This window comes from Arachis ipaensis, chromosome B6 (genome assembly GCF_059453495.1).
Source record: "Arachis ipaensis isolate K30076 ecotype BB chromosome B6, ASM5945349v1, whole genome shotgun sequence".
NCBI classification, from domain to species: domain Eukaryota; kingdom Viridiplantae; phylum Streptophyta; class Magnoliopsida; order Fabales; family Fabaceae; genus Arachis; species Arachis ipaensis.
Window position 1 is genome coordinate 137,444,488 of NC_142441.1, and position 18,311 is coordinate 137,462,798.

Below are 18,311 nucleotides of genomic sequence, written 5' to 3' on the forward strand. Positions count from 1 at the left end.
TATTATAATAATTAAAAAAATTTAAAACAAATACATTTAAATAGATTTAATGTCTTTTTAAAATTAAATATATATTTAAAATACAAACTAAATAAAATTAAAATTTAAAATTTAAATTTCTGTTTCAGTTTTAGCATTTTTAATTATTAAAAGATTATCATTTAAAATACACATTCAAAAATTAAATTCAGTAAAATTGAAGATTTTAATTTTAAAAAATTTTAAGGGTTTTAATTATCAAAACACACATCTAAAATTCCTAAAAGAGATAATATTTTAAATATATTAGATATACTTTTATTGAATAAGATCTAAAAAATTTAGCTTAATTATTCATTTTAATAATTTTAAAAATGTTAATAAAAAATAAGAAATATTAGAGGTGTTTTTATCGAATAAGATATAAAAAAATAGTTTTATTTTTAATGATTAAATTTAAATTTTAGATTTATGATTTTGGATGTGTTTCAAACATATTTTGTATATAAGTCAATAATTTTAGATGTGTAATAATTGAAAAAATAACCAACTTTTACAAACATATATTTTAATAATTTTAAAAGCGTTAATGTTCAAATAAGTAACGATAAAATCCAACAAATAATAAAAAAATAAGAAATATTAGATGAGTTTTTATCGAATAAAATATAAAAAATTAATTTTATAATTAATGTTTAAATTTAAATTTTTAATTTATGACTTTAGATGTGTTTCAAAAATATTTTGTGTATAAATTAATAATTTTAGATGTGTTATAATTAAAAACAAAAACGAATTTGTAGGAACTTACATTTTAATAATTTTAAAATCGTTAATATTAAAAAAAAGTAACGAAAAAATCTAACTATTAAAAAAGAGAAATATTAGATGAGTTTTTATCGAATAAGATATAAAAAATTAATTTTATTTTTAATGTTTAAATTTAAATTTTAGATTTATGATATTGGATGTGTTTCAAAAATATTTTCTTTATAACTTAATAATTTTAGATCTGTTACAATTGAAAAAAATAATTTTTACGAACATACATTTTAATAATTTTAAAAGCGTTAATGTTTAAATAAGTAATGACAAAATCCAATTAACAATAAAAAAATTGTTAAAAACTATAAACCTTTATTAAATTTTGAGTAATTACCCAAATTAGTCCCCAAAGATTTTAGAATCGGACATTTTAGTCCCCAAAAAAAATTAATACACAGATCAATCCTCAAGGTTTTATTCCGGCAGACAAATCAGTCTGCAGTTCATTTTTTGACAGAGTAATTACTCAGATTAGTCCCTAAAGATTTTAAAAATGGACATTTTAGTCCCTAAGAAAAATTAATGTACAAATCAATCTCTAACGTTTCTCTCTGTTAGATATAATAGTCCTCCGTCCAAAAATAAAATAAAATAAAATAATTATTATTATTAATTGCACAATAATATTGTACTATATTTTTTGTATTTTTTGGACAAAAATAATCATAAATTTATTCATTAAATTCTTATATATATATATAGTAACTCAATAATAATAATAATAAATTATTAGAGATTATTTTACAAGAAATTCAAGGTTAAAATCATTTGATATTTTTGTATTTAATATAATCAAAAGATATCATATGTAAAAAAAATATATGTTTGTATTAAAAAATATATATTAAAAGAAAATATTTTAATTTAGATTTATATTGAATACATATTTTTTTAATATAAACATATTTTTTAAAATAGAACATCTTTTGATTATATTAAATATAAAAATATCAAATGGTTTTAACCTTGAATTTCTTATAAAATAATCTCTAATAATTTTATTGATTATTATTATTATTATTATTATTATTATTATTATTATTATTATTATTATTATTATTATTGAGTGGCTATATATATATATATATATATATATATATATAAGAATTTAATGAATAAATTTATCATTATTTATGTCCAAAAAATACAAAAAATATAGTATAATATTATTGTGCAATTAATAATAATGATAATAATTTTATTTTATTTTATTTTTGGACGGAAGACTATTATGTCTAACAGAGAGAAACGTTGGGGATTGATTTGTACATTAGTTTTTTTGGGGACTAAAATGTCCATTTTTAAAATCTTTGGGGACTGATCTGGGTAATTACTCTGCCCGAAAATGAACTGGGGACTGATTTGTCTGCCGGAGTAAAATCTTGGGGATTGATATATGTATTAATTTTTCTTGAGGACTAAAATGTCCAATTCTAAAATTCTCGGGGACTGATTTGGGTAATTACTCTTAAATTTTTATTTGTTATCTTTTTTTCTCCCGAATATCTGCAATTGCTCCTTTATTTATCTTTAATTCGGTCTAATTATTTTATATTGGTGGTCTTCTCTAATCATTTTATAGATAAAGATTAAAAAAATAAAAGAAAGAATGAAAATAAAGTAAAGAAGAAGAAAAGAATATTGATGCATAGACTGATAATTCATTTATCGTTTAATTCAAATGTTGATATAATCTTATTAAAATTTCATTCGACAATGATGATGAATGAGTTTTGAGTTAGCATGCAAGTTATTCGAAATAGGAACAAATCATATAATAATAATAAAAAAAATTTAAATATAAACCAGTAAATTTACCTGTAGAGGAGTAATATTCTTCTCTAAAGATTTTTGTAAAGAACGTGAAAGAGAAGAAGAAGAGAATTTACAAGAGAGAGGAAAAACATACAAAGAAAATGGAAAAATGGTAAAATAACTACTCTATAAAATGGGTAAAAAGTTAGAGAAATTCTAATATTTAAAATTTAAATTAATTTTAATTACTAATATGTTTTTTTTTGTGACTAATTACTAACATGTTTATCTACAAATTAAAAATGTGTTTTAATCAAAATTTAATTAAATAATATTATTTGAATTAAAAAGTTGATTGAAGGCTAAATTTTAAAAGACACATAGCATTTTCTGAAAAAATAGGGTAACATGCCATACAAAATAGAAAGGTAACTAAATACCAAAAAAAAAAAGGTAGCAGTTAGTAAAATATAAAACAAATAGAAGTATCTTTGATAGGTTCTTTCATCTAAAGGGATTCATCGAAGAGAGAGGTAAGGTTGATCGACAAGTCTTATAAAAAAAGATTGATGAGTGAAGATAATTGATAGCAGTTATTCATATCATTCAAAGCGCGATTATCTAAAGATTAATGCACGTTGAAAATATATTTGAACTAAATTTGTCGAAGAGTCTTATAAATAGATGAAGATTGGAAGGAACAGAGATTGAAATCTTATTTCAGAAAACACTCTCGCACTCTCATATTTCTAATGAACTTTTGAGTTTGCTAAGAACTTTTTTTTTAAGGTTCCTTCCATGTCTTTTACATTTACTTTCAATTTATTATAACCTTTATCTTTTTGCAAATTTATCTTTTCAACAAGTTTGTTCTTTTATTTTTTTTTTTTAATTTTGTACTTTGTATTTGATTTTAAAGTCCTTCAATTTTATTGAAGATAGTTTCTTGCTTTTTTTTTTAATTAAATGTCATCTCGTTCATTTTCAGTTATTTTATTTTTTAAAGTTATTTTTTTTTACTTTTCAAATTTTTCTTTGTCATTTTAATCAATTAAAAGAATCTTTGATGCACTTTCAAAAAATTGATAAGTATAAGAGGAATAAGTTTGGCTCCCAGATCACTATATATCAAACTACCTAGATTTGCTAAAAATCTGCAAAAGAGTAACACAAGTAAACGAAAAAGAGGGTAACACAATCGGTTGTAGGCAAGGTTCTGAAAACCAGACCGGTCATCAAACTGCTCTATTTATTGGTTTATTAATTTACTGGTCTAACCATAATTCAACCGAACAAATCATTTTAAAATAAAATAATAAATAAACATCTTAAAATATAATTATAATGTAACATAAATCTTAAAATATTTTTAAAATTTAAAGAGTACATGAAATATCATCAACCAAATCCATATGATCTTATCAAAATACAAACTCAAAAGTTAGATAGTACAAAAAAATATCTAAATAGGATTAGCAACATCATTCGAAATAGAAGGATTGACAGACATATTATTATTCACAGATGTATTATTATCATCAGCAATTACTTTTTGATTAATACTATTATCAATAATTGAAATCAATAAATCATTCATAAAGTTAAAAACAGTAGCAGCACAGCCAGAAATCAAATAATTATCCATAAGACCATAAGTGAAATAAAAAATACTATTACCAACAGCACAACAGACTGAATAGAACCAGAAATCAAGAACAATCAACAACAAAAATTAATAAACAGCAAGGGAGTAATGCACTGACGTGTTAGTTTTTATTTTTTTTAAAGCCATCCAAAACGACGTCGTTTTTAAGAACTGGTCGATTCACGATTCAGTTCAACCGACTAGTTCTAGCCAATTCAACAGTTAAATGATGATTTTTTATTTTTTATTTTTTTTTTAGTTTTGATATTTGACCAATTCATTTTTTTCTATCGATTTACGGTTCGATAAGTCGGTTCAAACCAATTTTTAAAACCTTAGTTGTAAGTTATAATTAAAAAGTAATTTTTTAAAGTTATTGTTAAGAAGCCCTCTTATTAATGATGCCTGAAAGCGAACACAATATAAGAAGATTAATAAGTCTGTTAATTATAAATAATATAAAAATAAAAATAAAAAATGAATATGTAATTTTGTATGATTATAATATTAAATACCTATATTTTTTTAAATACATAATATTTCACTTCATATTTTCTTCTATTTGAATAACTATATTGAATTATATATACAAATCATAAAATTAATACTTTATATAATATTTTTAAATTTAATATTAATTTATATATTATTTAATCAATTTATAGATAATATGATATTTTTAAATTTATATTATAAATTTTTTTTTGTGTATCTTGCAGATTTTAGTCTAATTATTATAATGTGAGTTATTATTATCGTTGAATTTTTACTATTATTAATATCATGACTAATTCATTACCAATGTATCTATTCCACTAAGCGGTGGAAGACTTAGGAAGCACGGATTCTCCTATGGTGTCGGCGTATCCGTGTCGGACACAAATCCGATACCGATACTCGACGGATACTTGAAACGAGCGTATCGGTAGCGTGTCTTTTTGCGGTGCAAAATTTTGGTAAAGCTGTCACGAATCCGAACGAGTCCGACACGAATCCGAACGAGTCCGATCCGATTTTGTTATATATTTATTTTCTTTTGTATAGGTATTATAGTCCACACTGGCTTCAAGAAGCTCCAAATAGAGTTGCTCCTCATCAAGATGAAGAAATTTCTATGGAGAGAAATAAGTGTCTAAGAAGATACTTTCCTGATATTGAGGATAGGAAGAAGGTTGCTCTTGAGTTCTCTAAATTCTCTATGTTTGGAGGAGTATTTTCTAGTTTTGACTCAATTGCAGATAGATGGGAGTTAGACCCACAATCCTGGTGGTCTAATTATGGATCTTCTGCCCCTCTTCTTCAAATAATTGCATTAAAACTTCTTGTTCAACCTAGTTCTTCATCATGCTCTGAAAGAAATTGGAGCACATATTCATTCATTCATTCTAAGAGGAGAAACAAATTGAATCCTTCTAGAGCTGAAGATTTGGTATATGTTCATACTAATCTCCGACTTTTATCTAAAATGAGTGAAGATTATAAAAAAGGAGATACCAACATGTGGGACGTCAGAGTTGATGACAACAGTCCAGATCTGAGTGAAGTTTTGTATTTATCTTTAGATGAACCAAACATAGAAGCTGTGGTATTTGCGGATGATGGACTTGGAGGAGAAGAAATTGATACATTTCCTGTTAGCGAGATGGCAAGAGTAGATTGAAATTTTTTATTTTTTTTTAATAATTGCATAATTTTTAGACTTTTTTATGCAATTATATTTTCTCTTATATTTATAATATGATATTTTATTAATTTAATATATTATTTAAATTTTAATTCACAACGTATCCTAAATGTGTCGTATCTAATTTTTTATAAAAAGAACGTGTCGGCGTATCCGTGTCGTGTCGTGTCCGTATCGCGTGTCGTATCGGTGCTTCCTATAGAGATCCTAATAACAAAAAATAAAAAACTTGCCTTTGACAAAAACAAGTAAACATTGTACATGTTTATGATCATAGAAGCAAATTCACTTTACATGAAACATAACAGTTGATTTAACAAAATTTTATTAAACTAGTTTTATTTGGGATGCAAAATTATTCGTCATCATACCTTAGATTGAACAAAATTACTAGTCTTGGTCATAGTAAGTTAGTGCTAATTAACTTTTGACTGAATCGATATTTAAGGAAATTTTTATGAAACATTATTTTAATTTTCTAATAAATTTTAATTAGCAAATCATTCTTTAAAGTTTTATTTTGTTAGAAAAATTAGTTTTTATATTAAATTATTTGTCTATATAGATGTTCATATTTTTATTAAATAATAAAAAAATACTAAAAAGCTATCAAAATTTATTTTTTTTGTCATTATTTAGTCATTAATATTTAAAAGTATATTGTTCGGTTATTAGATTAAAAAAATTAAACTAAAAAATTGAACAGATAATTAAATGATGGTAAAAAATAATAAATTTTTATGACTTTCTAATATTTCTTTAAATAATAATAAAGGTTGATTTGTCTATTTTTTGTAGAATTTAACATGAAAATTAATTTGTGTAATACGTTTAGTAACTAATTTAATAATTAAAATTTGTTGAAAATTAAACTTTTCGACCAAAAAATTTAAAAAACGAATTTACTATATTATTCTCAATTTATTGTTTATAACCTATGTATTTTTCTGGGTCATTATAACGTATTAGAATACTAATTAAAAAATTATCTATTTTTTTAAGCATGCATCAATATTAGTAAAAAATAACTCAGCCTACTTTATTATTTAATTATTTTTTCATTTACAAACCAATAAACTCCATGTACATACACACCTGATTTAATTTACATAGCCGATCAGCTCTCAACCTTCCAAAGTTTATTCTAATGCAGTGACTTACCAATACAAATCATCATTTAGCCATAAATTTATTACCCTTTGGTGTCTTTTTTCTGCCCTTTTGTGGATTTTTTCGTCAATACATATTATGCAAGAGGACAAAAATTTTACTGGCCACCGAATCGTACATGGTATACGGCTGTATTAATAAAGTGGCTGGTATATGTGAAAATTTTCCTAAACTATAAGGATGTATTTTGTGCTAACTTAAAAGAAAGAAAAAGTATTTTTTCTTAAAGTATTTGGAGAGAAGGTCAAAATTTTAAAAAAAAAAATTTAATTTATTTTTGACAATATTTATAACGAAAAATTTATTAAAAATTTAAAAACAATATATAAATATCATAAATGTTGTTTGTTTAATTTACAAAAATAACATTTTTTATATGTACCTTAATTGATCAAAGAAAATATTTATAGTGTGTTATTAAAAAAAATTATAACAGCTTTGTCTCTATGTAACAAATATTAAGTGTTGGGATAATTATAGTGTACAGATTTCATTATATAAAGATTTACAGATATTCGAATTGGAAGAAATCAGAAATGACACGTGTCCAAGAGGAATGCAACTGGGAGCAGCGTGGTAGTCTGTGTAGAACGGTACGGAGCCGAGCTGCTGAAGCTGGAAGGGTGGATGGCTCCGTTGGGTTTTTATTTATTTTTTTTTCGGAAATGTCAAAACGGATAGTTGGAGCCAAGCATGCTGTTGCAGTGCTTGGGCCGGGAGACCAAAAAATTTCACATAAGGCCTCGGTTGTGTTATTATGGATAGTGAAAACCATGATGTAGGAGGAATATATCATTGAAAAGTTTATGACTCCTGAACAAAAAATGAAAGAGTATATCACCCAAATGAATATAGCAAATGTGACCAGAAAAAATATTTTTAAGTTAATATAGTAAATGTGATTTAACTAATATTAAATATGCAATTATGCACTGTAGTATTAATAATAGATGTATGACATATTTTGCCCAAAAATTACAATAAAAAAATATTTGTAAGTTAATATACTTTAGATGTATTAATTACAGTTATTTATTATATTATTGTCTAACTAATATATGTGAAGATTCAAAAATATAAATACATTAAGATTAAATATTTTAATATTTTCGTATTTTATTTTTGTCCAAAAGTCAAAAATTTTTCTATATCCGTTACTGGTTGACGTTATAATTACTGAATGTTAAACCCCTAATCTGATGTGGAGTGTTCAGATGACATTTTTTTTGTATTCTAAGTATTATTTCTAATTAAAAGAAGGCAATAGAAAATGTTACTTTGATTAGTGTAGATGTGAGTATGCCTCTTATGTAAAAATAGTATTGGTGACGAGTAGAAGTAAAATCAGAAAACAGTTGGCAGTTGGTCTTCAGGATATTTTGAGTGAAAATAAAGGTTACCCAATGTATTCCTTTCCTTAACAAAACTCACCAATTTTAACTTTTCTTCACTAACTTAAAAACAGAAACTAATAGCCTATACATCATATTAGGCACAACAAAGTTCTCAGCACAATTGTTAACATGAGAGTAAAAATCCTTTTTAGATTTTAATCACAGAAATTAAAAAAGAAAAAAAAATTATGTCTATTATAATATCAACAACAAATTAATATCTAATTATAATTCATTCACAAGCTTCATTATAATTTACATATATGGCCTGTCCCCTATGAAACAAAATTTTGGATTTACCATATCCATGTGTCTACTATCTTTGAAGTTACCCATGCTTAGTAGAGTGCAACAAGTCTTTAACTCTACAACAACTCTAATATTCAGAGGCAATCAAGCATAGAACATTCCTTTCTGAATAAACCAAGCAATTTACAATGCAACACATGGAACTAACAGCTTAAATCAATTTCCATGGAGAACATATGAACCATCAAAGTGCATACTAAAAGATGACAAAAACCTACATGGGCAATACCAGGAAGTGCCATCTCAACATCTATATATTCATTTATCATGCCTACCTTGCTAGCAGTACCCATAGCAATAAGACCTTTTAAAACCCAGCATCATCATACACATGTTAAAATTAAATTCTCTATAGTTGTCCATGTTGTAATTACAGTGCTTATTCTTTCAATTCTTTGCCTTTTCACTCATATTTTTCCTGCAAAAAAAAAAAAAAAAATTACTCCTACAGTTTGATCCCACAATTACGACTTCAACAGTAAAAGATTGGTTATCTTAAGTTCTTAACTAATCTTACATCAACTATTTATTCACATATAAACAATGACATAACCAAGAACAAGAAATCAATTATGTTCGAAAAAATACTATGCTTATTATGTATTTCTACTCTAGCAAACCTAGAATGACATAAGCGAAAAAATTGTTTTGATCTCATGAAGATGCGTCTGCTAATCATTTACGGAAAGAATAACTGAACATAAATGACAAGCAACTGCGGAGATAACGCCAATGACCAGGGTGAAGGGCCGGGGGACAACGACTCCACCGCTGCAACGAAGCAACTGGCGATTTGCGAACTAGGAAGCGAGCTTCACCACGACGAACACACGCAGATCCCAAGCGCCACCAGCAGCGATAGCGAGCAGACCAGTGGCGGCGACCCTCGTAGACGGAGCTAGGTTTTGCTCTGCTGAGAGGAGAGGCGTGAGGTGAAGACCCTAGTTGCCTTTTCTTCATCCATTGTTTTTTTTTTTTTTGCGTCCACTTAAGCCCAAAACGCAAATGTCTTACCAACGGAATCCGGCGCACACAAACCCCGTTCCATTTCACGCAACTACCTCGGCTCACTCGGCCCACCCGTGAGCAACTGAGCACCCACACAGCCACGCCTCGCTGAAAGCCTGCTCCAGCGGCGCACAAGGGAGACAACACGTGTCGACAGAAGACACAAGGAGATGGTATATCTGTAAATCTGTACAAAATTGCATTTGTACAGTAGAGCGACCCTAAGTGTTGTCTTTAATTAGTAAAGACAATATTTGTTTAGTGTTATTTGTAGTACATGTTGTAATAGCTAAAAAATATTGTAAGACTCAAGATCAATTTTGTTCCGGGGCTTACCTAGAATTGGACAGTGGTTGGGCTTGTTTGGGAGGCCCAAGCGCAGGAGGAGTGTGGTCTTACGACTTGGTTTACGTCTGGGAGCCGCCTCTGAGTTGTGAGTTCCAAGAGATGGGGGTGGTACCTACAAAGACACTCCGATGCCTAAGTCAGCAAGGGTGTGAGCAGGTCTAGAGAGTATTGGGACTTAGCGATACCTGAGAGGTGTCAGTGTATTTATAATGGTAAACCAATAACCACCGTTGAAGTAGTGCCACTTTTTTAGGGTGATAACCGTCCCTTTATCTTAAGGAGGTTGAGATATGGCTCCTGGAAGTGGTTAGAGAGATTCTAGGGGCAGTTACTCACTTAAACGAGTGATTATCTGCCAGCTAACCCTCGTCCCCGACTTCTTTAGGATAAGTCGTGATAAGAACCGACTTCGTAGGAGGAAGGTCGGTGCTAGGTGAGGCTCAACCCTTCGGATTGGGCCTTTTATTTGTACCTGGGCCTTTTATTATTATTATTTACTTGGAAATCAAAACCCTATAAACATACACAACATACACATTGAAGAATGGCTGCATCTACTTATGAAAAAAATAAAAAATTTCCAAGCATGAGCTAGAAACAACGTAACACAATTGGAACATACCAGTCCACAAAAAAATAAATAAATAAATAAATAAAGGAGAAGAAAGAAAAGGAAAAAACTATTATAGAACGCTCCCTTAGCTTTCACCGCAAGCAGTTCATAGGCAGACATAATGAAAAATGATTACGCTGCTAAAGGGACTCGTGTGATTCAGTTTGCATTATCCTACTAGCGACAATATATGCTACAAAACTGTTATACATTGACTTTTGGATCACAGCCATATGGTCTAAAAAAACATGAATACATGATCAATCAATTGGTACATTCCTATACTTTTCATTTTTCAACATGAAAGCATCATCACTCATGCTGAAATACGTTTCAGTAACATGAACAAGTGTATCAATTACACTTCAGTCTTCTATCCAACATGGAGTTGAAGACTACTGTACACCTGCGGCATGATATTTTGTTTCTTTGAGTTTGTGTTCACTTTGGTCTCTACAAATACACGTGTGAATCATTTGGTTTCTATAGATTTTAATGAATCAAAATAGTAATTGTGGAACAAACATGATTTAAATTAGTCCTTTAATGGAACTAACTTCACTCATGTTTGCTATCCAACAGAACTATCTTGACTCGTTAAATCCTACAGGAACCAAAATAATACAATCATGTACCTACAGGGACTAAAGTGAGCAATAACCTAATTTGTTTCTTTGGGTTAATGATAATAGCATGGAATTCTCAATCAAGGGCCTTCTATTTCTACATCTTTTACATCTTCCGAACCTTGATTGGAACCATTATTTCTTGGTCCCCTTAAGGATTTGAAGCTAACCATCCGAGCAAATGCGCTCTTTGATCTGGTCATTGTTTTCACTCCATGCTTCTCAGCAAAGTCATCCGACAATTGTTTTACAAGATCATCGAAGCGGCGCTTGTAGGTTGGAAACCTTGTCATAGATTTGGTGATCCCTTGAAGTCTAAATATGTGAAAAAAGAAAAAGAAACAAATAAACAAAGCCTTGTTTAATGGATCATCAGGAAAATAAAAGTAACTGATCTTTTGCGTGATAAGTACCTTCTAGCCAATGCATCAAGCTCAGCACGTTTGACCTCAGATTCAGGGGCTGGAGCAGTACTGGAATTTTTCAACCTCTCTGAATCCCCACTCAGAAGTACTAGTTTGCATAGGTAATCCTCTTCTAGGGGAGAAAGTTGTTCTGCTCTGATTTGTTCTTTAATTATCAAAAGAGGATTAAGAAACCATTCAAAAAATTTCTCCCTTGGTCTGTTTGTGGTAGTCAGTTCGGTACTATCATCTACAATGAGGAAGCAAACAAAATTTCTTCAACTTGGTTATAACAAAATATTCTTCGCATGAGTTCAGATTTCCACTTACTTATCAATATACCCGTGGCATTAGCTTTTGCAGAGCGCAACAGCCCCTGGAGAAGGCAATATGCAGGTAAGCCGATACTTATAACTCGACTCCCTTTACTAGTCTTAGCTTCTTCAATGTCTTTAGGTGTTATTAGACCTTCGGAAACCAATTTTTCTCCAACATGGCGACATTCCTTAAATAAGCCATCCAACAGCTACACACATGACGATTCATTAGTAGAGACCCTCAAACAGGCGAATATTTAATTTGTGCATCGTTGGAAAGGATACGAAATAAGACAAAGCGTACCTCAAGTGATTTCAACTCAACAATATTATTTTTTATTGATGATGAACGAGAAGGCGCCCTTCGTAAGGAGCCGCTGTGTCTTGAGAAGGAATTTGAATGTGCAGTTCTCTTTGATGACTCAACCATTTTCCGATATTGAGGCCTATCAAATCAAGTATCACTTGTGGAAAAACTCAAGACAAGAGCTTTAGCAAGCTAGTCACATTGACAAATAGAAGGGGAGTGGAATAAAACCTAGGAAAGCAGGATCCTTCTGGCATGTCAAGAATATCATTGCTGTATTCATCATAAAGGGCCATAGCTGCAACGATGAATCGAAGGCCCAACACGAAAGAAGACTCCTGTTTTGTCAAAGAACAAATGAATGTACTTCATCTCAACATAAATGAAACTTTATGATGATTTTTATGTATGCCTTGAGGATGTTTCACTAGGCATTATCATCTTAAAGATACAATTTTGGAAGGAATTTGTAAAGCTTCATTGCACCAAGGTTTAAAATATTGCTATGTTAGTTTTGTTTTTATCATGTGATGGTACAAAAGACAACCCGCCATAGCTAACATATTTAAGCATTTTGGGTTTGCAAGTTATTTTTATCATGTACTATATAAGGGAAGGGGAACAACACAGTCTCAAAATTAGACGCTGTGATGTATAAAACAACAAATGCTATGCCTTCCAATCCACAATTTTTGCTTCCACAATTTAGTTTTTACCGTACAATCACAACACTAGTTTATCAGTCCAGAACCAACTAAATAAGGTTACCACTAAATTGCAACAAAGTTGTAATTTTGACTCAAGTATAACATAATTGTTTATGCCTATAGTACACAGGAAGTGGATATGAACATTCACCTGATATGCAATAACACCTGCATATGCACCAAGAAAGAAACTTGCCATCATGGATGCCAGAACTGCCCCAGCAACTGCCAATGGCCATAGAAGGATAGCAAGGCCAGCAAAAGGTACACATATTGTCTCCAAAAAAGGACCTTCACGGCCAACGAGGTCATGAAACAATCGGTGCCAACCCTTAATAAGCATGAAAGGGCCTTTGCATAGAGCAACAACTGATATAACTGGCACATCAACTATGATTCCAATAGCTGCAGCTACTGCAGCACCAGGAAGATAAAGCAGCCTGCACAACATGAAATTTCAAAATAAAGAATACATACTAGTCTGTGTGGAACAATACTAGATTCGTTCTACCTGTTTTCAATAGAATTCACAAGTTTGTTATGCTTTAATAAGTACCTAGAATCCACCAATACAGATAACTTATTTGCTTTTGAAGAGGGATGGTCAAAAAGCTCATGTTAAATCTGGTATCATCAAATAACCTCATGTAAAATATATCATATACTAAAGATATGACTGACACACAAAATGCAAAGAATAGTGGAGAATGAAGTCTCACTGGTTTGCCATGTTGGGTAAAAATGGTAATAATTAATTGAAAGAATAATTTTGGCTGTAAAAGTTTCAATACTTTGGTTTTTTCTTGCTTATTGGAACTTCAACTGAAACAGAAGGTATCCTACACCCAAAATCTGCCATTTGCGAACCACGTCCTATATGGGTATCTTCTTTGAAAATCTGCTGCAGCTTTGTTATAATTTTGGCATGCAAATGATCCATATTAAAATATCACCAGACCAATGCAGCTAAACTAAGGGCAAACTACTGTGTCTTTTCAAGGTAGATAGTGGATAAGGGATAACGTATATTTCAAGAACAAGATAGTGGATAGGGTAGTTGTTCCTTTCGAGGATCAAGTGAAAGCAATTTTAGTTGGTTTTAAATTTAATTTACAGCCTTTTTAACTCAAAATCAACTTGTGTGCTGTTAGGAACTTATTCAACTATAATAACAAGGGGACTTAGTTGTAGCTGAATGAATCATAGACTAGGATGGGTTCTGTAACTAGCCTATCCAGCTGGCAAGTGAGAGAGAATTCTGTGACCAGAGGAGCTGGGAATTATAAAGGGCACTGGAACAGATAGTGACAGGAACATCTCAGGGAGTTGGAATAGAACCAAATTAGGAGAGGGTTGTGGGTACCTCAAATATTCAAAGTGTTATTCTTTCATTTTTCAAACAGTTTATGCAGAAATACACATACAGCAAGAGGAAAAGCACTACATTGGCATTCTTTCTAATCCTACATCGATTTTACACATATTCTTATACCTATTGGACACCAGTTGCTTATATCTACATGTAAGACTAGGCAGTAACAAAAGAGAAAGAATAGGAAATTTAAGAAGAATTATAGAAGAGAGAGTGGATGAGAAACAGAGGAGCTCAAAGATATTAGGGTGATACTCTTCCAAGTCTTTGATGAATTAATTTAAGGACCAAATACTGAGGTAGAGAACAAGGTAGCATTGGAGAATATACATTTACAATCCTCTCTCTTATAAGAGAATTCATCTCTCACTCAGGCTGTTCCCGCTAACTTTTCCAGCTGTCCTATTTGTTACATCAGCTGGTCCCACTCTATTTTCATTTTTAAGTACGCAAGAAAAGTGGGAATTACACCTTAAAAGCTAGCTATTAAGGAGGAAGAACCACTCTTCCTAAATTCAATATCAAGCATAGGATTTTGGGCGTCCCTTAATACCACAAGTCCCTAAGAAGACACTGACACTGGCCCTAGAGGGCCTACGTCCATGGTGGCTTCATTCTATCGACATTGGCCAAGAGGGATTTGGATCCTCTAAATTTTGAATTTCACTTTAGAGGGTAAAGTGTGATCTCTCACCATTTATTCCATAGGTGGGACCAAGAGAAAACATTCAATGGGTAAGAGATCACACTTTACTCCCTCAAGTGAAATCCAAGAGAAAACATTCAACGGGTAAGATCACACTTTACTCTCTCAAGTGAAATCCAAAATTTAGAGGATCCAAATTCGACCTGGAGATATCCAATCACCTATTGGTTATCAATATTCATTATTTACCTTAATCCAGTCTACAGGTAGTCTTTTCTGTGCTGCCAACAACCTAGCTATGATACCCTTATTAAGAATCTAAGGAAAGTGAGGACCGCACCTTAAAAACTAGCCTTTAAAGGGGACAGACCACTCTTAAATACAACATTAAGCATCCCATAGTATTTGATGTGGGACTTTGGGCACCCCATAATACCCAAGTCCCAAACAATACTAAATTTGAAAATATAAGATACTGGGAAGTTTTAAGAGCGGCCTACAAGCAAAATCTCCCTTCAAGAGTGTTAGGAATTTGGGTATTATGGGGTGTGCAAAGTACCACATCGGGTAATACGGGATGCTTGATGTTGTATTTAAAGAAAGTGGTTCTTCACTTCTTCTTCCTCCTTAACAGCTAGCTTTTAAGGTGTGGTTTCCCACTTTCCTTTGATACTTAACAATGGTATAAGAGCCTGGTTGTCGGTGCCATGGAAGGGGCTACCTCTAGGCTAGATTAACATTAAATAAACTAGTTAAATGCAAAAGATTTCTCTATAAACTAAAAACAGATCTATATCAAGATGTCTTACATTCATCGTGCAGCCAAGAGCAGGGCTCAGATGTGTGTAGAAGTACAATGATTCAGAAAAAATCTGAGACATAATAACAAAAATGTAAACAGATAGAGTGGATACAATGACCAAACCTGATCTCATAGTATTTTACATCTGGTGGTCCCTTTTGTTGTAGGTCGTCCATAACCGAGAAATAAGAATGGAAACAAACATCTTTTACATCCTTGACAACCATGCAACTTCTTGTAATAGTGCTCCACGTACCATCCTGGGAACGTAGCATGAAGTATTCATAATTGATAACAAGATCACAGTCTTCACAACAAAACAGCTTTTACAGGGAAAGGACAAAACATACAACAAAACAATGGAAAAGTTTGTCCTCTTTTCCTTCATCTACAGCTTCAAAGGTAGCGAATATTGGCGAAAGAAATCCATAGGCTGTTCCAGCTACAAAACTTCCAACAATTCCAACAATTGGCCATGAAATAAGCAGCACCGGTAGCACAGATATACAAATAACAAGCTTCAGAACAGCCCCTAATTGTTTAGCACTGTCCATCAGGGAAATCAGTATCAGAAAATTATTAAAATTACATATAATAGGTATATCAATGGAAAGAGTTTGAAAAAGTGGCAACCAAGAAAAGCACCTCACAACACAGTAATATGTCCAAACAAGATGTGCTGGCCAGAGTCCAAGAATGATAGCAGAGTTCCCAACTGTCATTAGTAGACATATCAATGGGCAGAGAAGGATTCCTGAAGTTCAGTTCAAGCATTGGTAAGTAAGGCTTACAACTTACAATCATATTCTTCACTCGATTCTTTCCTAATACATCATGGAAGTAGCTTTTTGCACATACAGTTACTTGTGGAATGAATCAAGCAAACAAGATGTTAAGATATGAAAACAAAACTACTTTTGCATTCATGGCAGCACTTAACAGGACGTCAATGTAACACTACATAGAAATTAAACTCAGATTAAGATTCCTTAGCTTTGCTCAACAGAGAATGTAAAAACTAACCCTGAAATATTAAATAATTTGATCCAGAAACATTAGATACATGTTTGTCAATCATTATTCTTAGTCTTTTACTAAGATTAAGATTCGAACCCTTAATTTCACTTCTACTATGACGAAATTATTCTTCTAGTAAAACAATGTGTTTCTATTCAATTATCTCTTGTGCTCATTCACAGTATTATGCTTGATTCCCATTAATTTAATAACAATTTGTCATAAAACAAAAAGACAAAAGGGATTAAGGGAACAAATATAACCTATTAAATATAAAAAAGTAAGAAGACAATAACAAGTGTGATTAGATTGATTCACCTTTGATGGTGCCAAGAAGCAAAAGCCCAATGAAGAAAGGAAGAAACCGAATGAAGCTCCACAAAGTAGCACAGAATCCCGTAGGAGGTTCCATTTTAACCCAGATCTCGAAAAGAAAAAACCAGAACACTCACAAACTGGCCCTCATCTTGCTAATTTGTTATTCAACTCTGCTAAAAGGAAATCCAAAACTCCGAACTATTTCCCTTCAGTGGCAGTAAAAGAAGTTGAAAACTGAAAACCGAGAATCAAGAAACCACTCTTTTGCAGTAAAGATAGAACAACAGGCGTGTAGTTGAATCTGCAATCTTTATTATAACTTGAAGGGTGCACAAAGGAGTTGTATTATTATTATACTATTATTGTAGTTATTCTGGTACTGTGGAAATAGCGGTTTGGACCTGAAAAGTACAAGAGGAATATGAACAGAAAACTTATTGTAGGAATCAGTATCTCATAATATGCTTAGCCTAATCCTCATAACGAACTCCTAGCCATTGCTTCAGGGACTTATTAAAAGGAAAAAAACCATAATTATTATTCTTTTTGTGCTTAGAGCGAAAGCAAATAAGAGTTGAAGAAAAAGAGCGGAGTTGCGCTGTCCGGAATTTCCAGTCACGTGTGAGCCATTTGTTAAAATTTTAAAAGTTAAATTTATTAGATATTTAGATTAGAGGTTCAATTGTCAGATTATTGGTCAAATTGTTTGATCAAGTAATAATTAAGTAAATATATATATAATTATAATAAAATGAAAAATATAAAAGATAATATAAAAAATGTTAATAAACTTAAAACTGTCGACAATATTAATAAGTAAATTTATAACAAACAGAATAATAAATATATACATAAGATCTTAGAAATTTTAAAATGTTCAACAAAAAATGTTTTAATTCTTTTCTTATAATATAAAACATTTACTATGACCCAAATAAAAAATAAATAAAAGTTCAACCGTATTAAATTCTTGTTGATAATATGAATAATTAATTAAAAATTGTATTTACAAAATAAAAATAATATTATTGTTGAATAAAAGAAAAGAAAATGAAAAAAAATAAA

At 30.6% G+C, this 18,311-nt stretch overlaps 1 protein-coding gene across 2 annotated transcripts; it reads right to left on the reverse strand.

The window, feature by feature from the left end:
* Nucleotides 1-10,964: 10,964 nt before the first annotated feature.
* On the reverse strand, nt 10,965-17,950 carry LOC107605069 (putative membrane protein At3g27390). 2 transcript variants are annotated; one of them, XM_016306811.3, is made up of 10 exons: nt 17,247-17,950; nt 16,557-16,665; nt 16,262-16,457; nt 16,035-16,171; nt 13,243-13,531; nt 12,616-12,722; nt 12,382-12,523; nt 12,091-12,286; nt 11,770-12,010; nt 10,965-11,671 (listed from the first exon to the last, which is right to left on the reverse strand). In XM_016306811.3, exons 1-10 carry the CDS (start codon nt 17,338-17,340, stop codon nt 11,437-11,439), a joined length of 1,746 nt encoding a protein of 581 aa, XP_016162297.1. In that variant the 5' UTR covers nt 17,341-17,950; the 3' UTR covers nt 10,965-11,436. The 2 variants fall into 2 exon arrangements, with proteins under 2 accessions (XP_016162297.1, XP_088345428.1); XM_088489302.1 differs by having other exon boundaries at nt 16,262-16,665; nt 17,247-17,480.
* Between the last annotated feature and the right edge of the window lie 361 nt (nt 17,951-18,311).

What these genes read in the sequence shown, in the direction of transcription:
- LOC107605069 (XM_088489302.1), bottom strand. Translation starts at nt 17,340, where the DNA reads ATGGAACCTCCTACGGGATTCTGTGCTACTTTGTGGAGCTTCATTCGG. An exon ending in GCTTCTTGGCACCATCAAAG is followed by an intron (nt 16,666 to 17,246) that starts GTGAATCAATCT and finishes ACTGAACTTCAG; the next exon opens with GAATCCTTCTCTGCCCATTG. An exon ending in GAAGGATCCTGCTTTCCTAG is followed by an intron (nt 12,524 to 12,615) that starts GTTTTATTCCAC and finishes TTGATTTGATAG; the next exon opens with GCCTCAATATCGGAAAATGG.